Raw genomic sequence first — 22,191 nt, 5'->3', positions numbered from 1 at the left:
TGAAAAATCAGCAGATCAGATTAAAAATAAGGGCTTGGTTTTACCAATGGATTACTTGCAGGAGTAAGGGATAACTGCATGAGCAAGATTTTGCAGGACTGGAAATACCTTTTCCTCTATGGATGCTTCAACATTCCATCTGCCTTGTTTGGCTGCTAGCGTGGCAGCCATGTGATCATGGGGTTACACCTAAGCAGTGGGCATAAATAAATGCTCCTGCCATACTCTTCCAATAAACATGAATTCAGTAGGAGTGTAACAGCGTGGGGTGCCCTCCCCCTGCACACCTTGCTGTAAACAGTCCTCACACAATCCCAGGCACTTTCTTTACATCATGCTAGACGAGTGCTTGGGCCCCACAACATACGGCTTTTTACCTTCTCCCCAGGTGCTGGGTAAGAGATCTCACTTCACAGAGCTCCTAGACTTCTGTAACCCTTCGCCCTCTTCAGGCTTCCTGTCTCTCTTTGAGCTGTCCTCAGCTGACCAGGTGGGTGTAAGGGTCTGCTGCCTATGCAGATCAGCCTGTAGGATTGGGCCTATAAACACAGTAATATCTTCACCCACTGACATGAGGGCACCTCCGGAGTGGAATGCCTGTAGGTGTTTAACAGCATACAACGCTACATGGCATTTTAAGGCAGGAAGTGAAGAATATTACATCCATTTGAAACTGGGCTGGGAATTTAGGTAGTCAGTATAATGCTCTAAATTGGACTATGGCCAAGGGACTAGGGAACCTACCCCAGCTTTTGAGAAACGTGTCATAGGATCTTTAAGGATCACCAATTTTCAGGACTTTAGCTCCATGTCTCATTGTGATGCTGTTGTGCAGGGTGCTAATTGTTGGCCTCCTTGCTCTCCAGAGGTGGGAGCATTTCAGTGGTAAAGTGATTCCAGTGTGTACTGCGTACTGGGATATTCAGTGTCCTTGATTTTTAAGGAGCACATGCCACTGATTTCAATGGGGAATTATGCTGAAAATCAATGGTATGCTATGGTCCACAGGGCCTGATCCTGCCAACGTTTATGCACATAAATCTACTCCTGAGTAGTGTCAATGCCTTCAATGGGACTACTCATATGAGTAACCTTTCTCACATGAGTAAGAGCATCAGGATTAGGTCCATAGTTTATCAAAGGCCTTGGGATCATCCAGGACAAATATATTATAATAATGTAAAGCAGTGGTGGGCAACCTGCGGCCCATCAGGGTAATCTGATTGTGGGCCACGAGACATTTTGCTGATGTTGACTGTCCACAGGCACAGCCCACCACAGCTCCCAGTGGCCATGGTTCACCATTCCCGGCCAATGGGAGCTGTGGGAAGCAGCGAGCCACAGGAATGTGTTGGCTGCCACTTCCCACAGCTCCCATTGGCTGGGAACGGTGAACCGCAGTCACTGGGAGCTGTGGGGGGCTGTGCCTGCGGACGGTCGACGTCAGCAAAATGTCTCGTGGCCCGCAATCAGATTACTCTGATGGGCCGCGTGCGGCCCATGGGCCGCAGGTTACCCGCCTCTGATGTAAAATATTTCCTGGTATATTCTTATATTTCCTACATCTGCTAGAACTACCCTAAACCTCTGCTACAGAACTGTAATAATAGCTCACTTGATCACTAGGAAACATGGCTTTAAGAGCTATAAATTATCCCCTGGCAATGTGAGCTGGTAACAGCCTTAGCTATCTCTTCCTATCTGTTTGGAAGACACTTAGCACATCTGGGGCACTACTGCAACATAAACAATAATTATTAATGGGAGCTACACACAGCAAGGAGAGAATAGACTGACCGCAGAATAATGCAGCTGGTCCTCAGTTTGAAAGCCAGCATCGGAACCCAAACCAATCCCTGCTAGATTGCATCTTTATTTCCAGCCTGATTCTTTGAACCATAAAACAAAGTTTCCTGTATTTGCAAAAAAATCATAGTTTCTGACAAAAGAATGAATGTTATAAGAGAAAAACACTGTTACAGGAATATAACTGAGAGAACACTATGCCTTTTAATAAGGCTTTTTGGCATCTGGTATAAAGTAAAATTGTCTTGCCAGAGTGGAAGCAAGTGCTTATAAATTGATTGTATCATCTTATTATTTTTACTCCCTTCTGTTCTGGATTTAAAACGTGAGGCTGTATGAACTTCCCCTTGGCATCACCAGCAGCCAGCATGTCTGTCAACAGGCTTGTGTTAGAAAATCCTCACCCCTGAGCCAAGCGGTTGAAATTAATTATTAATGTTGACATTCCCACAAAGAGCAGGTTCTGCTTTTTCTATCTGCTTGGAGCCCAGCAGAAGTGAAATGAACAAAATAGTGCTATACATAAGGGCAACCATGGCACTGAAAGAAGATCTGAATATACTGCACCAGACTGGAGGAGTTTAAATTATGCAACTCATCCAAGCTTGTAAAAAAAAAATGTGAGTAAGGCATGAACCTCTGATGTTTATAATAGACTCTTGGCAAAAAGTGCAAACCTCTTGCTCTGTGATTGTATCAGACCGCCTCAAATAAACATCACTGAGCTGTCTCTGTGATTGAATTAAGGACTTCTAGTGAACACTTTGGTGATGTAAGCTGAAGTGTGGGTGATCCAGTAGTGACTCCACCCTCCAAATTAGCACTAACCTCAGGGCCCCAGAGTGTTGCTAGAGGAAACTGTACTGCCGGGAGTAGTGTGTAATTCAGGAGATGGCACTGTTCCTGCTGAGTAAGCACTGACCCCAATGCCCCAGCATGGCATGAAGGTACACTTGATGGAGATTATGTTTTGCGGAGACATACACAATTTGGCCTCTATTGTAACATACATAAAATGCTATAATAATTGCTGTATGAGGCTAAACAGCTGCTAAGTTCCACCCCAGAGATGGCTGCATTTCAGTGGTGGATACGATTTCTTAGCGCTCTGGGATGAAAGGTATGTATAGAAGTAAGATATTATAAACACGTCATCCATACAACCATTTTTATTACCAAAAACTAAATGTTTAAATTGCTAAGGACCCTATTTTACCACTCTTATGTTGAACAGTTCTTAACTCTAGCAACAGTCCCAAATAAGGGTACTAATTCAGGCTTTAATACATCATTGTAGGAAGCAATTTGGGAAGCCATATAGACATCATTTTGAAAGAATTATGGAGTTAAAATTCATAATGTAAAAGCAACCTTTGGCTTGTTTTCTTTATCAAATACTCCCACCTGGTGCAGTTTAACCAAAAGTGCAAGATTTAATTTATTATTTTCTATTCCACATTTTGTGATGCAATGCACAATATTTTGCAGTTCTATTATAAAACATGATTACTCAGTACAAATACAAGTGAAGAATTAAAACAAAACAAAGGGTGTATATAAAGTGAACCAGCTCTGTACAAACACCCTGGACCTTTCCCCGCAATTGCTATCTCTCCTCCTGAAGTAGATGCTGATGTAAAGTAGATATACCAGAGCTGTGTATATAGGATCTCTAGCTCTGCTCTGCCTCCATGTGAAGGGCTTATTCTATAAATACGTCAGCCTCTATTTTGGATTCTGTTCAGCAATATTGTAAAAGAAGGAGCACAAAACAGGCAAGCTTTAAACCAGGGTAAGAAAAAACAGAGATTGAGAAGATAGCAAATGTGGAAATATAGTGTCTCCTCTTTGATCTGTTTCCTCTTTCTTTCTCATGTTAGAAAAGGATATGAAATAAAAACCTTTAATTCTTAGACCTTGCTGGGACAAGGTTTTTTTCAAACTATATTTGTTTTCACGGGAAGTATATGAGGAATTAACATGATGGATATGAAAAGCTTTCAATGGCCAATGATAGTCTATTATTATTTGTTTGTATTACAGTAGAACCTAGCGGCCCCAGTCGAGAGCAGGGCCGCATTGTGCTAGGCCAGGTACAAACACATATTAAGAAGCAAAGAGCTTAAAATTGAAATAGACAAGCCAGGCAAAGGGCGGGACCGGAAACAGGGACAGAGAGATGAAGTGACTCACCCAAAGCCATACTGCAGGAGAGCCAGGAATAGCACTCAGGTCTCCTAATGGCCAGGCCAGTTCCCTTTCACAAACCACACGGCCTGCTTACTCTAGTGTAAAAAGAACAGGAGTACTTGTGGCACCTTAGAGACTAACAAATTTATTTGAGCATAAGCTTTCGTGGGCTACAGCCCACTAAAGAAGTGGGCTGTAGCCCACGAAAGCTTATGCTCAAATAAATTTGTTAGTCTCTAAGGTGCCACAAGTACTCCTGTTCTTTTTGCAGATACAGACTAACACGGCTGCTACTCTGAAACCTGTCATTATTCTAGTGTGCATCTTCTGTGAGAAGGTGAACTCCTTTTGAAAATCCATTCTTTACCCTGAAACTCACAACAATGGCACTTTGTGCCAGATGTATATAAAAAATAAATATGCTGGGCATGTACAACAGTCCCTTTTCAGAGTTAAATATCTTATCCTGGCTGTTGTCAAAAGTTTTCACAAAGAGCTAGGGATTTGTGAAATCCCTAGCTCTTTCCCTAAATTTTGTCCTGGCTGTACACCAAATTTCCTTTTCACATCAAAAGAATTACTGGTTTTAAGCAAAAAACATCTTAAAGGGTCACGGTCAAGTTAGTCATGTTTTTAGTTATTGCATATGATTTGTTACTAATAACACTGTAGGTCATTAAAAGTTAAATACATTGCTAAACAGTGCTCATTTCAGCATTTATGCTCTTGGTTTTCCTTTTTTACATTTCAAATGGAAATAGATTAGTCAGTTTCATTTTTGTTTTTGCTCAGTTCCCCTTTCTAGCAAAAGGTTTCTAGTTTTAATGTTTGGGTTGCAAACAGGGCAAGTGAATGCTTACATCCTACCAAACAAAAATATATTTTAGCAGAAATAAGAGTATTTTATAAATATTAGGTCTTGTTAAATTATTTTTAACCAAGCCTAAAAATTTGAAGCTGACTCTGTCCCTTTAAACTGATGGATTTCTACCTTCCCTTTCAGTCATAAATTAATGGACCAAAAGGATACAAATTCCTTCACTACCAATACAGAGGGCCTGGGAGCCAGAAATATAACCTCCATCAATGCATATTTAATTCTGAGTTATTCTGACTCTCTATTGGGAATATTCTGTATATGGTGATCTAAAGAGCTACTAGTGCCTCTTGGAAAACTTTGGGAAAAAACAAAAATAATTCTGCATGTATATTAAATATAATATTTCTCTTCCCTTGATTTGTATTATTACTAGACAGACAATAAAGTTGCACAGACGTGACTGAGGACTGAATGTGAAGATTTAGGAACTGCACAGGTCTAGCTGAGGGCAGAAATATTGTTACTGGCAATATTACAAGACCCAGGAAGAAGCCAGTGTAATTTTAGGCTAAGTTCACAGATTTTTGCTCCAGACCCCTAAATGGCCCCCTCAAGGATTGAATTTACAACCCTGGGTTTAACAGGCCAATGCGTAAACCACTGAGATCACAGAGTGGGCATGCAGAAAAAAACTTTATCGTCTCTTGTACAGTGAACAAATTTTATTTGGATGCTGCTGAGACACAATGAACCGGCAAGCCATTTTTAGTGTTAGTTCTGAGCATATAACCATGCTTTGAGCAGTGTCAGGGAGGAATCTAACTGTGCAGATAATGCTCCTCAAGTACCAGTGCTTATTGATTGAATTCAGATCACTTATGTAGGGAGTATAGGAACCCTGCCAGGCTCGTATTAGTTATTTGAAAAAAAAAAAAGCTTCCATAAACAGCGTCAAGTTCTCGGAACATACCTGTTTATGTCTCATCTTTTTGGAATGTTTACACTGAGAATATTCAAGAGCAGCTGTATCAGACACAACATATGCATATGATTCTCTATCAGAAGTAATGTTTGGAACACCGGGCCAGAAATTAGTTACAGGGGCATCTTTGTGAAACAGATGTGTGGCTGTATTAACATTAGAAGGACCAAAGCGACTGGATTATAATCAACAACCTGATGAGAAGAATATTAAAGAGTTTGGGGATTTCCTGTTCCAGCCCAATGCCAATAATAATTTTTGCTTTCTCTTATGTAGAAAGCACAAAGTAGACTTGATAGCATACCAACAAAAAGGCAACATGGGAATACAGGCTGCCTGCAACATGGGAAATATAAGCATTCATGTGGACTGTTTTATAGAGGGCAAATTAGTTTGGATTTGTTTAACCAATACACCAATAACGTTACCTAAATTTCTCAAGGTTATTCAGTAAAAAGTAAAGGAAAAACCTGTATGCTGTGACAAATCAAAATAAGCGAGACCCTTTCAGCACTTTTCAAATTCTCAATAGAGAGTCAGAATAACTCAGAATTAAAACATAAAACAGAATAATGCATCCTCTCTCCTCACACTTTCAATAGAGCATTCAATTGACTTTTCTATGGGTCGAATGATGTGGGCAACCAAGATAATCCCCAGGAAACTTTGTGTCTTCTGGGAGCTGCGGAGAGGAGAGAGGAGAGTGTCAAGCATTTAATTACAGCAAATTCACATCAAGCCCCTTTGCTAATTGCTCTACATACAAGAATGATACATTTCAAAGAATGAGCTTTCAGCTTTAACTGGAGAACACAGGAATCAAGTGGGAAGAGGGACGTCATTCTTTCTTTGTTTGAAGCCATTGAGATGTGGAAGCAGAGTGAGAACTCAAAAACTAAACAAAAGAGTGAGAACTCAGTTTTCTCCGACAGAGATATTAGCAGACTTGGTGACCTGTGGACACATGAACCGCGATGACTTTGTCAAGCTTCATGGATTCTGGATAAATGACCCATGACAGAACAATAGCTAGGTAGCATGCATCACTTTTTTCTGTGGATTTTCTGAACCTAAGAGTATTTTATGATGACTGTTGAAAACCCGAGGTCCTTAAGAAATGCTGCTATCTGGCTATTGGCAAAATTCTGAGTAAAGGATGGTCATATATTTCCTCCTTCTCAATAACCTACTTTCATGCAGAAATTTTTAAATGTAAGCAGAAATTGACACATTAGAGTTTAGGTAGGTTGATTCTATTTATCTACGTTTATGTTTGGCTGGGAAACCAACACTAGCATCTGACTCCCATAAAAACTATGAGTGATTAAGTACTTATAGTGTATGATTCACACAAAACTGGGTGCCTCCGGCAGCAAATCATCCATCAAACAATACCAAGGCACTTGCTCAATACTGACTCACCAACACCAGTTCCTCAGGCAGCGCCACTGATAGGCGTTTGAAGTCTCCCACCCTGCCACTGACCTGGCACAAACATGCTTAGTTTATAAGATTGGACAAGATCACAGTTTGAGGTGATACACTTGGATTTGGGATCATGGAGGCCTGGATTCCAAGGCTTTGTCTACACTGGAATTTTTGTGCAAAAGCTTCATACAGTGGCTAGCACTGGTGCAACTCCACTTTTGGCACCAACATTGATGTAGATGAGCTTCTCATGGCTCTTGATGTTCTCAGGGCCTGATTTAGGGGCAGGCAACCTGGGGTGCCGGGGTTGAGAGGGTGCCCGGCTCGGGGTGCAGTTTCTGTTGTTAGTGACAAAAGAGAAAATAGAATGTTTGAAGTAAAATGTTTCAGGTATTCTGTACCTGGATTAATTTTTTCATTAACCTCCTAGAATCACTTGTTATTTTAAGGCTTGAAAATGCCATTGGCCAGTCTTTGAATCTCTCTGACGCTGTGCTTCAGTTCACGAGGGCAAAGTCAAGAATAGCGACTCTTTGAACGAAAGGACTAGGGTTAACATTCTAAGGCTGTCACCTACTGTAATGCTATTTAATACTGGTCTGCCCAATGTTGGGGCCCGGTTCAATTTCTTGAGGTTAGTACATTTCAGTTATTCTTAAAATTAAAAAGCTTCGGTAAGCTTAGAGGAAATCAATTCATTTGCTTATATATGGCATGAATAAATACAGATTTACAGACCCTAATGTGGAAATTTATTGTCTTATATGACAGGGAAAAATTATGTTTCCAAATTGTGGATCAAAATCGTAAAATGGGCTACAAATGCAATACAAAATAAGGTATTCAAAAGTTTAACAAATAGGGTGTGTGTGTGGGGGGGCGGGTGCTGAAGACACTCCTTGCCTGGGGCACCATTTGGTCTAGGGCTGGCCCTGGATGTTCTTAATATTGTGTCATTTGGACATGCTTTCAGGAGGATTAGATGTCACAATATGAAAAATTATAGTGACCACAGAAGCCTTGCTTAGTTGCTCCTGGTAGTGGAGCTACTGAAGTGGGACAGAATTGAAGAGAAATAATTAACCCCAAGGCAGACCCTGCCTAAAAAACCATGTTCTGTTTGACCTTCTGTAACAATCACAGTGAGTCAATAAAAGAGGAACCACTGGGATGCACATTGCACTAAAATCTCTTAGCAGCAGAGCCATTGGAAAGGAGGAGAGAAGACTCACAGTAGCATCAGAGTTGTGTTTGAGATGTCTCCCCAGGATGTGTTTCCCCAAGATCAAATAGTCCAGATGTTAGTGATGCGGGAGAGCTAGAATAAAGACTGAGTCAGACATTCTGTGCTGTACCTTCAGGAAGTGCAGTCTGGAAGGTGACTGCGGCTTTAAGCCACCTAATATGCACTGGTTGCTCTGGGGGACAAAATGGCTCATGGCACAATGTAAGCAGTCTCCTCAGGGCACCCTGTGGCTCGTGGTGCAAGTCAGAATGGCCAGAGCGTCATGAGGCACAGTACTGTCCACTTGCATCCCCAATACATCCTCTGCACTGAGACCTGGGGATGGGGAAGAACCTAAATAGGGCTGCCTACAGCAGCCCAAAACAAATGACTATGCTGTGAGAGTTCTCTCCTGGCCCCAGAGTACCACTGGAAGGGGGTATCCTGACTATGGTTTCAGAGCTACTACTACATCGTGTGAAATGCTGGCTCTTTTTTAGGTTTTATATTGAGCGCTGTGTCTAGACTGGCTAACCTCTGTCTTTCACTTTGAAATAAACGCTGAACTCCTCTTTGAACCCAATCAATGGCACAACCTTTTTTTGAGCGTGCACACATTTTCCTGGCATGTTGTAGCTGAAGAGTTTCTGTGCAGATATGTGGCTTGTTTACCACTGTCTTTTTCCATTCCCATGTGTGTCCAGCTGAATGGATGTCAGCCTGACCCCAAACTGATACAGAAAGAGACAAGATGTCTTTTTAAATATCTAGAAAGAGATAGCAAGGAAAAAACAACCAGTCCTTGTGTCATTCTTGGTCTGAGTTAAAAATACACTGTAACTCTCTACCATAGCTCAGAGGGTACGTTTGTAGCATGTAACATGTTATTTCTAAACTCAAACAGTTATCAGGAACCTGTTCTTGACATAGTTCAGCTTGAAAAACATCTATAAATCACAGGATGAAGTGACATTTCAGACAATGCAAACAAAATAAGGATTTTATCACATTGAGTAATGAGCTGATATGCATGGGAGAACAGTTATTTATTTGCGATAACTACTGCAGTTTCAAGGCCCAAGTAGTTGTATACAATACAGGGAGTCCTGTTTCTACAGCCTGATGTTTCAATGTAAGATACTAGAAGAATCTCAGACATGAAAGGAAGCGAGATGTCCTAATGCAAAGGGGAGAAAGAACACACACATACATTGTAATTCTTCACAGAAAACTGTGGTTGTGCAAATGGAAGTATGGAAAAAAAAGCCCGAAACAGTCTATCTGTTTTAGAGACTATGTCACTATAAATGTATATATTAAAACAGTGATTCTCAAACTTTTGTACTGGTGACCCCTTTCACATAGCAAGCCTCTGAGTGCGACCCCCCCTTATAAATTAAAAACACTTTTTTATATATTTAACACCATTAGAAATGCTGGAGGCAAAACGGGGTTTGGGGTGGAGGCTGACAGCTCGCGACCCCCCCATGTAATAACCTCGCGACCCCCTGAGGGGTCCCGACCCCCAGTTTGAGAACCCCTGTATTAAAACATCATTCCTTATCTCTGTTACTCATAACACATTAGATTATTAAAACAAAATATTTTTAAAGATCCAATTACCCTACTGTCTGATTGTTATTGTCTCATTCCAACAGTGCTTAAAGACTCCAACTGAGACTTGAGAGCCCCAGGTGCTGTATATATAAATACAGGTACATGCGTCATCCATATAGACATGGTAGTGGAGGAACAATGCCAGTAGAGGATTTATGTAATTCGGGGAGGTGGTTTAACTTGATAGACAGAAATTCAGAGTTTAAGGGTACATCTACACTACAGGGGGGAGTCGATTTAAGATACACAAATTCAGCTACGTGAATAGCGTAGCTGAATTCGACGTATCGCAGCCGACTTACCCCGCTGTGAGCTGCAATAATGTGCAATCAGGCTTTGTCTTTTTCCCATGCAAACTGAAATACCATGAGAAGACGAGATCTCATGTTATTCTAATCCCATAAATGGCTCCTTGGTGCAAACTATTTGCCCATAGATACTGTGGTGATGGGCACCCTGGATATAGACAGACATTGACTCATAGACTTTAAGGTCAGAAGGGAGCATTACGATCATCTAGTCTGACCTCCTGCACAATGCAGGCCACAGAATCACACCCACCCACTCCTGTAACAAACCCGTGTCTGAGCCATTGAAGTCCTCAAATCATGGTTTAAAGACTTCAAGGTGCAGAGAATCTTCCAGCAAGTGACCCGTGCCCCACGCTGCAGAGGAAGGCGAAAATTGTATTCTGTTAAAAATGAAACAGTTTAACACTAATACACAAAAAAGCAATTTACTGATAACATTACTAGTGATAATGTTTCATTTTAATTCAAAATACTTTAGCATGATAAACTATACAAGTGTTGCCACAATAAACAAGTGCCCAATAGAGTACATAATTTCAGGCAGACTAAACATACAAGGGTCATGAAGTACTGAAGCCTTTTCTTATCTCACAGTTAACAAAAAATCAGGGAGAATTGAATCAAACAATTTTAAAGGCCCTAGTTAACCAACTACTAATATGACACACCAGATATAATTTGTGATCAATATGTAGTCTTAATATCCAAAGATTCCAGCAAATGTTTCTTATGATCATTTATTTGAAGACAGGAATTGAGATCCACTGCCTTCCACCTCAATTGACACAGCTGTCTTTATCAGAGCTGTATGCAGTGTTGTTGTAGCCATGTAGGTCCCAGGATATTATAAATACAAGCTGGGTGAGGTAATATCTTTTATTGGAACAACTTCTGCTGGTGAGAGAGAGAAACTTTGAGCTATACAGACCTCTCCTTCAGGTCTGGAAAAGGTACTAAGGCCATGTGTCTACACTACAAATTAAGTTGACCTATGTTAGGTTAACTTAGGGTACATCTACACTACAGGGGGGAGTCGATTTAAGATACGCAAATTCAGCTACGTGAATAGCGTAGCTGAATTCGACGTATCGCAGCCGACTTACCCCGCTGTGAGGACGGCGGCAAAATCGACTTCTGCGGCTTCCTGTCGACGGCGCTTACTCCCACCTCCGCTGGTGGAGTAAGAGCGCCGATTTGGGGATCGATTGTCGCGTCCCGACGGGACGCGATAAATTGATCCCCGAGAGGTCGATTTCTACCCGCCGATTCAGGCGGGTAGTGTAGACCTAGCCTTAGAGCCTCTGCAGTAATTACTGCTGTTTTTCATGTCCACACTACCCTCTTTCTGTTGGTGGTGTGTCCCCTCACCAGGAGCGCTTGCACCCATGCCGACAAGAGAAGCCCTTCTGTCGGTGTCTTCACTGAAGCGCTACAGTGGCGCAGTTGCCGCTGCAGTCTTTTAAGTATAGACAAGCCCTAAACTACTTTCTTGCCCCATTGATAGTTCCTCTAATTTAGGGATTATGCATGTTGGAGCTTGGCTATTTCTGCCTGCTCTCTTTGTGCTGCTCTTAGTTTGTTGATAAATGGAAGATGTCAGTATCCAGTGTGGTAAATTTGGAACCTTTCAAAGGCCCTAAAAATTAAAAGAAAAACTCATAAATATATTGCTTATTAATTATTTATTCTGTTTCTGTTCAGCATTGCTGTGGGAAGACAAGTACAAAATAATCTCAACAGAAATCACTAAACAGATTCCTAAGTGTTCTGGAATGTAAATGGCAAGTACAGACATATATTGCACTGGTATTAATGCTTGGAAATAGGCACCAGAAGCTATGTTAATAAGGGAGTGAGCTAGTAAACGTTAATTCTTAGGCTAGTATGTAGTAATATATGGGCTTGGTCATGTGAAAATCCGATTTCATACAGCTGATATACTTTTTGTTTTATTTATCAATAATCACTTTTTACAAAAACATTTAAAATATCTGTTCAAACTTTGATTAACAGAGAGTTGAGTGCACGACTCTGCTGGGTTACATCTTTAGAAACAAGAACATTAAAAAAAATTTAAACTCATCTTTGGGGAAATTGTATTCAAATCTCTAAATCATACTTCTAAAAGATGCAGTCAGAAATCCCTTTCCTCTCCTGGGAGAAGGGCAACATTATAAATGATATAACTGATTATTTCAAACGACTGTGCTGTATATACTATCAGTAAGCCTGCTTGTTTAATAAAATATCCTGAAATCTTTGTATAAATCACACAAAGGATCCTTTCTTCTCTAAGGAAGAACTGTCCATCTTTGATGGTATTTGGTCACTTAACACTTCAGATGCAAGCCAAGATCTCAACAAGAATCTATATATGAGATTCAAAGAGGGTAGAAGACAGTATATAAGCTCTGCGTCTTGGAGAGGCCAAGTGTCATGTGCCACGCAGGCAGTTTAAATCAGGTAGGTTGCTTGAACTGATAATTATCAAATATAAACATCAGGGATGTTGGCAAGGGTATTTTCAATGGAGGGACTTTACCTCTTGAATTTGTTTCCCTTGTTGGCAAAATAGGGACAGTATGTTTATTATTAGAAAATAGTGTAGAACTATTTTTTTTCTCAGAATATGTCTTGAGCTTGGGTGATGATGGATATGGGGAATATTTCATGTTGTTTATGGGAAGCTGTATTTTAACTTTGTTTAAAAATGGTTTATTAAATGTTGTGCCCTAAGCCTTTCATAAACTTACACACACTCTTTGTGCTTGGAAGAATTCATACATCTCGTATGCTGCAAGCACATATGGAGTCTATCAGGATGGGAAAGCACAATGGGGTATTTGTATGGACTAGCAGGGTGGCATTTTCTAGTTGGAGGTGTGTGTATGTGCATCTGTACATGTATGTTGTTGCTAGCTTTTGTGATTTTTATTGAGAGTCTTGTGATTTGGGATCTTTTTTTAAAGTTCCAACTACTGAAATCAGGAAATTGCATGAAAATCTCAGCTTTTATTTTCAAAAGTTTCTAGTCCTCCTCATTTGGAGAAAAGCCTAAAAACAGGAAGCAAGTGGACTCTAAAGGCTCAGAAACCAGAGGGCAAAAACCAAAATAAATAAATAAATGAAAACCTCACAATTTTAGTGGGCTGTCTCATGATTTTTTTCATCTGAAGGGTTAGCAGTACTGCATGTGGACTCTAGCTGGATGGGAAGACACAGCATATGTGGTGTGGACTCTAGAGCGACAAGGGAGGAGTGAGGAGATATCTTTTATTGGGACCAACTTCTGAAATGTTTTTGATGGCTGTTTTGGAGTATGTGCGGTGGAGGAGATGGTGCCCTAGTTTTTCTGAAGTCCTTCTACAGAGCTGTTCAGCATATTGGGAGTTGTTTGTAGTGGTCAGCAGGTAACACATGCTGAGTCCTCTGGGAATGATGTTTCATTTCTTGCATTTGCTTGGGAAGCAGATGTTGCAATGGGTTCCTTTTTCTTTATGCTGCGGAGTTTCCATTCCAAACAGCATCATTCAATATCTTCCACTGTAGCCAGGTTGGTCCCAGGATATTGGAGAGACAAGGTGAGTGAGGTAGTATCTTTTAGTGGATCAACTTCAGTTGTGGACTCCATCAGGGAGCAGGAAGGTGCTGGATATAAAGGGGAAATGACATTGGTATTCCCTGGGAGGTGTCTAATTTAGGAATTATTGATGAGGGGCCAGAGAAATTGCTGGGGACGGCCCCCCCTTACAGTGCAACTCCCTCACTGAGCAGCCCCTTCTCAGTTACCCCCAACGTCTTACTCCATGAACAGTCTCTTTCTCTTGTGTGGCCCCCCATTTCCTCCCTCTGAGCACCTCCTTTCCTCTCACTGTGCCCCCACCCGCTCCCTCCTCCATGAGCTGCCCCTTTTCCCCTCAGTGTGGCTCCCAGCTTCCCCTGAGCGCCTTTATTTCGCGCAGTCTGGCCCCCCAGCTCCCCACTCCAGGAACAGCCCCTGTCCATGACCCTGTGGACCCCCTGAGCCCTCTCTCTTTCCCTTCCCGACATGCTCCTCTCTGAGGCAATTCAAACCTACAACAACAGCAGCTCCAAGCTGCCCACCCTGCCTCCTTTCCGCCCCAGCAACAGGCTGGTCTGGCTCCTATTGGCCGGGGCGGGGATGCCTCGCGCTCCCATTGGTCAATGCCGGGAGAAGGGGCGGGGGACGGCTGGCGGTATCCAGCGCAGGAAGGCGGCCGCCATTTTGTGTGGGTGGCGAAGGGAGCGAGCGGAGCAGCAGCGGAGCCGCGGCCCGGGCTGCGCTTTGGGGGGCTCTGGGTGTGGCGTTGCCGGCGGAGAGGCAGTGGGAGCCGATTCCCGGAGGCTTGGGGTGGGTGAGCGAGTGAGAAGGGCAGAAGTCGGTAAGCGGGGGAGGGGACACGGGATGAGTCGAGCGCAGCCGCCGCCATGTTGTTGACACCGGGCTGCCCGGTGGTGGTGGGGGGGCTGGGGAGACGGTTTGAGGAGGAGGCGGCGGCGGCGGATTGGGGGGGGGCGAAATCCACGGAGGATTCTGGGGGATGGGAGGATCCGGCGGGGGGCGAAGAGTTTGGGGGGAACTTTGTGGCCGAGGAAAGGAAGCTCCCAGCGGGGCTGGGGAACGGTAACCCGGGCCGGGAGTAACAAGCCCCTGTTATGTGCCATGGGGGGGAGAGGACCCTGGCGCGCACGTGTGGAACCCTCCGACCCCCAGCCCCTGTATTGAATAGCCACGAGCCGGCCTGTGGTCACAACAAAGTACTGGAAAGGTGGGCGGAGCGGGTGGCTGGTTCATTGCAGCGCTTCAGGGCAGGGCGTGGGACAGTGGGGGCGGGGCAGTTTAACACGAAATAATTTGATGAGCTAATGACCCGATCCTCTTATTGATTTGATACCATGAGGGCGGTGGTGGGGAAGAATGAGTTCATTGCGCTACTCAGTACATGGACTAGAGACTGAGGATGTGTATCCTGTTACTGTTAAATGGAAAGCATCAGCTGGAGAGCTCAGTCATCCGACTGGGTGAGCTGTACCGAAAGGGGAAGTGTCTGAAGGTTTGACTGTAAATGTTTTAAATGGAAAGTTAGGGCTCGTATCTGCAAACACTCTCCTGTTCTACCCTAGCGTCTGCCTGCTTTTGTGAGCAGTTCTGTTGACTTAAACGGGAGTGCCCCGGGGAGGTGTTAACACATTGGGACTCTATCCCAAATCACTGTCCTCCCATTATATTTGACTCTTTAAATAAAGAGCCAAGTCCTGCTTGCCTTTTCGTGCTTTATAAAGCTATAAGCAAAAATAAGAGCTTAGAGTATTAGTAATGTAGCAAATTTTTATCTCTGTAATATGGCTGGTATGCTCTTGGTAGTATACAAATAAAGTATACAATAATTCAGCCTTGCAGAAAACATCTGTGTGAAATCAATATTATCCCCATGTTTTTCAGATCCAAGATGGACAAATTATTTGTATTTGTCCCTTGTGTGAATTCTTTCCAGACCCTCCCTTTTTTAGAAATTGCTGCAAATGGTAGTTAGTTTCAATCCCAAATTGTTTTTTTGGCTAGCACCTGTTTTTCCCTTACCTGAGTTCAAATGTTTTGCTTTTTGTCTTCATAGCTTAGACTTCTCCTCTGGAGCCTGTGTGCTGAGAATCCGATGTTGGGCTCGGCTTCCTGGCTGAACACAGCAGATCAGCCCATGAAAACTTCCATTCTGAGCCAAAGGAAGGGATCCAACAGAAGACAGCACCTACTCTTTCAGGCTTGGCAGCAGGAAAGGGGACGAGAGGTGGAGGCTGGAGAGTCCGAAAAGAAGACTGAAAGGTAAAGGGATAATAATGACTGTGGAAGATGTGAGTGGGGAAGAACGTCATTTGGCTACAAACTTAGCTGCAAGTGCTTTGGAAAGCAGTGGTTTGAAATTGGATTTTAGATTCCAGATAGTATTCTCATTCTCTCTACAGGTTCTTATGCCATGCCCATCACCATGGTATCTGAGTGGATTTCAGTAATCTATCTGCCACCAAAAGTGTGGTTCTTTTCTTTTTCCTTTCTCTCCAGGGAGAAGGGGCTCCATGTTTTTATTTTAATTTTAAGACAGTACACGGTCTATGTTTCTATTGGTGAAGGCAAGGTTGAAAGAAATGCATTTGCAGCTAGAAAGGGAGGGATGTGATGGTTCTTAGATTCTGCAGAAGTTGGCTCCTCACTCTTGGACTGGACCAAGAAAGCTGCTCCTACACACATCTTGTGCAGTAATCAGTTGTCAACTGCCGAGCTTTGGGTGATATAGGTATCACAGGTATCATTAAGCACCTTTAAGAGTAGGATTAATATTTTGAATTTGATACACTATTCTAGGGGAGCCTGTGTAAGAAGTGGAGGACAGGTTTGATGTGCTTCTGGTAACCTGTATTGCTGAGGAGGAACTTCTGCACTTCATACTATTTGGAGAGTCATAGGTAGATTGCATTGCTAGAATTCAGTCAGGAGGGAGTTGAGGCTTATTTTACGGCGGCCAGGTTGGAATATGGTCTCCTATCTAGCCATTGATGTCAGAATGTGTCAACTCATGACTGCTATATGAGAGTTTAGCATAAATGAGGAAGCTGTGAGAACTTCTCAACTGTGGACTGACTGGACCAATTTTATATATGCATCTTCAACCATGAGTCTGTATTGTAACTCTATGAAGTGTTTCTTCTGCTATCTTTACCTGGATTTAGCTGTTCTTCATTTGAGTGCTGATCTCTGCCAAGTTCTGGGCTAACTTAATAACGTGTGGTATCAAATTTGTAAAAAAAAAAAAAAAGTTAGACCTTGCTATTACAGAATTTATAAACACATTTAGACTTCTGTTTTAACATTTACAAATGGGCTAGGTATTTAAAGATCCCTTCCCCACATTTTTAATTAAGGTCTGTCCAATCAGAGAATTATAAAATGGTATCATGTGTTCTACCTGAAGTCTCTTGCTATCGGAATACATTTGCCTTTAATTAATTTAGTGGGAGTATAGTTTGACTTCAGTTCTTTTGTTTAGAACTTCACAAACTTTTTAACTTTCTTTCCTTGAAAAATCAGTGTCTCATTCAGCGCTCCCACTGACTATTGTTCCTCCCTTTCATACAGGTGACATTTAAGTTGAAGATGGGTGGTGGAGAAAGGTTCAGCATTCCAGTTCCCCAGTTTAGAAATATTACCACGAAGAACAAACAACTTAATAACAGGCAAAAGAGCAAAGATCAGAATTCTCAAATGAAGATGACCTATATGAAGAAAGAAAGAGGACATGGATGTAGCTCATCATCTATTGCATGGCAGGCCATGCAAAATGGGGGCAAGAACACTGTGCACTTCCCAAATAATCAGAATTGGAGTCCTACTTTATCAAGTCCCAACTCACTTTTCACATCTCAAACCAATCAGAACTATGCTGGAGCAAAATTTAGCGAGCCACCTTCACCAAGTGTTCTTCCTAAGCCACCAAGCCACTGGGTACCTGTTTCCTTTAATCCTTCTGATAAAGAAATAATGACCTTTCAACTTAAAACCTTACTTAAAGTCCAGGCTTGAGATGGAACTTTAAAAATTGAAAAGTTTAAATTTTTACAGGGTTTCAAATTTAAGAACGTTAGTTTAAATTCATAGTTCCAAAATGCACTATTTTTTTTATGGAATCAGATGTTAACTGCATATAAAAATTGAGTCACATGATGTGGGGACCTCTCTTCAAGAGATGTCCAACTTAACTCTTCATATCATTCAGAGTTGTGTGCATTTACTGTGACAAACTATGTACTTGCAATATCAGTATGCAATCTAAACAAAGTTTGGTGGTCAGTAATGCTAATGTATTGTATTGCTCTTGGAATTTGAACTGTGACCACTTAAAATATGCTGATTTTTTTTTTTCCCCACTGGAAAGAAAGTTGTGGCAGAAAACCAACTTTTACATTATGTAATGCAGCTTTGATTGGAAAAAGTAAGCAGTTTACAGAAGTACTCAAACCTTAAACTAGTATCTTTCATACTTGTTTCAGATCAGTTAATTGTGTGAAACCTGTTGAAAGCTAATTAAGAGCTTTTTTTTACAACATAAATCTACATCTAGCCCCTAGGAGAGAGAAGTTTTTTAAATTATATTAGCGAGCTTTTATTTTGTTTGTTAATCATTGATTGACAGGCAGACAAACTTGTGACTAAAATTTAGATGTTTTTAGGAAATTTACTCCCCCCAGATTGTTTTGTAAGGATGTAAAAAATAATTTGACAAAATTGCCTGACATTTAAAAAATCTAGAAATGCATTTTTATTTTGAACCTGTACAATTTGAAATGTGCCAACTAACAAAAGCATTTTGCACTGCCAGGTGACTGCCAAAAAACTTCTAAAACCTTTCCTTTATTGGGATTGCACTGAGCAGTTTTTAAAATGCATTTTTGTATGTTTTATATCTTTGAAAAAGCTGAAATGATAGAATTGTTTGGGCTAGTCTTAAATTGGATACCCTGTAATGTGAATTTGTTTAAACGAGTGTTGCTTTTGGTAAGTATGAAACGTTTAAATAGGTTGGGGAAAAAAGAGCCATGTAAATAAATGTAAAACTTTGTAGCATATGTAAATTTATGCTGGGCTTTCCTGCAGAAAAAGTATTTTTAGTACAAAACTGCTGAATGTAAGATGACCATGCTGAGTACATGGCCTGATTTAAAAAATAAATATTTTGTTTAAAGAAAACTGTAAAAGCACATGTGGCTGTGCCCTTGCACTTAAGTACCAGTGAACATTCACGTTGTTTGATTTTGTTGTAAGCTGTTTTTTTAAGTAAATTCAGTGCAAATGAGGCTTTTAGAATTTTTAATAAAACAAAAAAAACTTTCAAAAAAAAGCTACACAAATAAATCTGTGTAAAATGCACCTGTTTTGAATGTATAAAAGTGACTTTAGCTGGGATGAACTATTATTATAGTACACTAAAAAGGTTCTAAAAATCTATCAATGTAAAGGTCTCTGAAGAGACATGTTTATATAAATAGCTAAGAGCTAGAGCCCTGCCTATAATTTAAAGTATTCTAGCTGGTTTTATCCAGCATTCTTGTATTTGAGCACAGTAACTCCATTGATACTGAAATGAAGATTGAGCCATCCACATCTGGCTCTTATTATTTGGAATATAGATGCAACAAGACTGTATTTAATGTCCCTCCCCTTAAAGAACCACTGCAGTGCTGTTCTATTTAAAAATATATAAAACCCTATTAAGTCTTCCTTCTGAACTTTATTCCCAGTATGCTGGTTGTCAGCATATTAGTGTTTAAATAAAAGCTGTTTGTAATATGATACCCAATGCTTGATTTTATTCAGTGATGCCATAATCCACTGTCTACAAAAGCACAGATGCTTCCATGGTGGAAGCGAGAAACTGATTTGTGACATACTGAAAGAATATGAAGACAGTTGTTTAAACACAGTAATCAGCAATAATGAAGAATGGGGAGTAAATAGGGTAATGATTACAGAAAGTAGCTTGCTAAAACAAAAGTGGTTCTTTAAGTGCTCAAGATGCACTTCTGTGCATATAGTTCTGTTTATACATTCAAAGTGCTGGCAGCTATCAATGTTTACACATCTCCAAATAAGATAACTAGATTGGCAGTTTTCTAAATTTATTATGTTCCTTGTCTCCCAAACTCTCACCAAATGTCATCCATTTTACCCAAAGTATAATTGTTATATTTGAAATTTAAAGTGTTTATGAAGTACTGCTTGTACATGTATCAATTGGAAATCTAAAAAACAACCCAAAAAAATAAACTACCTAACCCTTTCTCCCCCTAAACATGTCTGGCTGTTTTGTTTCTTAAAATAATTGTATAACAAACACTTATTGCACCAGCCTTACATTATACATTTTACACTGATTAAATACAATCCTTCCCATGCTGAAATTCAAGACAAAGAAAGAGGTGATTCTGTAATGTCTTCTGAGGTAAGATACTGAAAGAGGGGACTTCAGCAGTATTTTGAACATGAGTACTCTGCCTGAGCTGACGAGGTAGTAAAGGTTTTTGTGCAGATGGTGACCATAGGGGAGATTTTTAATGCATGGCTGAATTGGTGGGGCAGGGGGGAGAGACGCATTAGATTTTATGCCTGGGAATGATAGTGGAAATGTACATTGAAAGAGGCAGAGGAAAACATTCAGTAGTGGAGACAGCACCTAGAGATGTTTCCTCAGTCTTGTCTGTGACCAGCAGTTGTAGCTTGTCTTGTATTTGGATAAGCTCTTTTGGGCATGGGACTGCCTTTGCATTGTTTGTACAGCACCTAGCACATCGAGGTCCTAATCCATTACTGGGGTTGGTAGGTGGTATGAGACTACAAATAAAAAATGATAGCTGTAGAGCTAGGTAGACTTTAATCAGTGGTATAGAAGTGGCAGTTGAAGCTATAGGAGAGGGTTTCAGAAAAAATGGATGAGTATTTCCCTTAACAACAAAAACCCTCTTGTTCCATACAGCCTTCTTAACTATCTCCTACAGTACCCATGAGCACACTTTCTGTGAGATGGATGAGTATTTGAAAGTAGCTATCGTGAGTTTTTACACCAATGCAACCACTTGCTAATCTCAAGCTGCTTTATAGTGCAGTTGGTTACTTGACTAGTTAATATGAAGGTCAGAAACCATAAGACAAGTTTTGTTCCTTATTTTTACTGTTTCTCCAAAATTGACTTTTTTCTAATAGAGAAAGTGTGTGCTTTTTTGCTGGCTGAAATGTATTTTACACAAATGTCAAGTCTTCCCTAGTTTTGCTAGTGTCTGGCCTCAAACCAAAACCCAAGCTATACATGGTTGGAAAAGGTTTAAAAAGTCTTCATACCCATTTAACACCAATTCTTGAAAGGAAAACTCTTTTCAAGAGATTCAGTCCTTCTTCCCTTCACTATTGAAGCCTGAGAACTTAAATCCAGGTGATATTCATCTTTTTTAAAAAGAGAATCCATACATTTTTCAATGTTCTGCTTCAGTCAAATCCAGTATGTGTAATGAACAATTATAAAAATCCAGATTTAAACTCAACATTAATGCACCGTGAATAACTGGAATTAGAAAAATCAAAGTTTTTCCCCCAGAAGAGATAGTTGTGTTCATAGAGCACCTACCATGAGGGGATCCTGGGTACTACAGAATAGTGCTTCAAGACATTCCAAGAGCAGTGGATTTAAACATTCTGCTCTTCAGTAGTGTAGCACATTTTTTTCCAAACAGATTAATGGTATAACAGGTGGACATTTTAGAAAGATACCATTTACATTCTCAGCTTCACCTTTCAATTTCCTCTGTTACTTTTAATTTGCACTTCAGTTAAATAATCCCTATTTATAAAAAGCAAATTTAGCCTGATGTATAAAAATAACCTCCATTTGAAGCACATGGGCCCTCAGATTTCATGGGACAGGAAGGATGGCCTACTTGCTCAAGCCCTACTTTGGGATTCAGGAAACTGATGTTCTATTCCTTGCTCCCCCAGACTTCCTGTGATTTTGGCAAGTCACATGGGGCCAGAAATTTTTAAACAGAATCTAGGCCCTCCAGCTCCTCTTGGAATTAATTTGGTCTCTCTGACTTGATTCCTCATCTGTACAATGTGGATATAGATTTCCTACCTCACAGGGTTGTTGCAAGGTGCTCAAATAACTGTAACAAGGGTCCATATAAAATTGCTTAGATGTAGGATAGTTCTAATTGTGAAGATCAGCTGCCTACCAAGAACAGGTAGAGATTTGAT

At 40.9% G+C, this 22,191-nt stretch overlaps 1 protein-coding gene across 3 annotated transcripts; it reads left to right on the top strand.

The window, feature by feature from the left end:
- Positions 1 to 14,620: 14,620 nt before the first annotated feature.
- On the top strand, positions 14,621 to 20,239 carry PNRC2 (proline rich nuclear receptor coactivator 2). Of its 3 annotated transcripts, none has more exons than XM_054011612.1 (3): positions 14,621 to 14,751; positions 16,016 to 16,221; positions 17,530 to 20,239. In XM_054011612.1, the coding sequence occupies exon 3, from the start codon at positions 17,548 to 17,550 to the stop codon at positions 17,971 to 17,973; it is 426 nt and encodes a 141-aa protein (XP_053867587.1). In that variant the 5' UTR covers positions 14,621 to 14,751; positions 16,016 to 16,221; positions 17,530 to 17,547; the 3' UTR covers positions 17,974 to 20,239. The 3 variants fall into 3 exon arrangements, with proteins under 3 accessions (XP_053867587.1, XP_053867585.1, XP_053867588.1); XM_054011610.1 differs by having other exon boundaries at positions 14,621 to 14,782; XM_054011613.1 differs by lacking the exon at positions 14,621 to 14,751 and adding an exon at positions 14,991 to 15,422.
- Positions 20,240 to 22,191: the final 1,952 nt, after the last annotated feature.

This window comes from Malaclemys terrapin, chromosome 22, assembly GCF_027887155.1.
Source record: "Malaclemys terrapin pileata isolate rMalTer1 chromosome 22, rMalTer1.hap1, whole genome shotgun sequence".
Taxonomy (NCBI): Eukaryota; Metazoa; Chordata; order Testudines; family Emydidae; genus Malaclemys; species Malaclemys terrapin.
The sequence above is the reverse complement of the archived record's forward strand: the minus strand, read 5'-3'. Positions and strand labels throughout refer to the sequence as shown.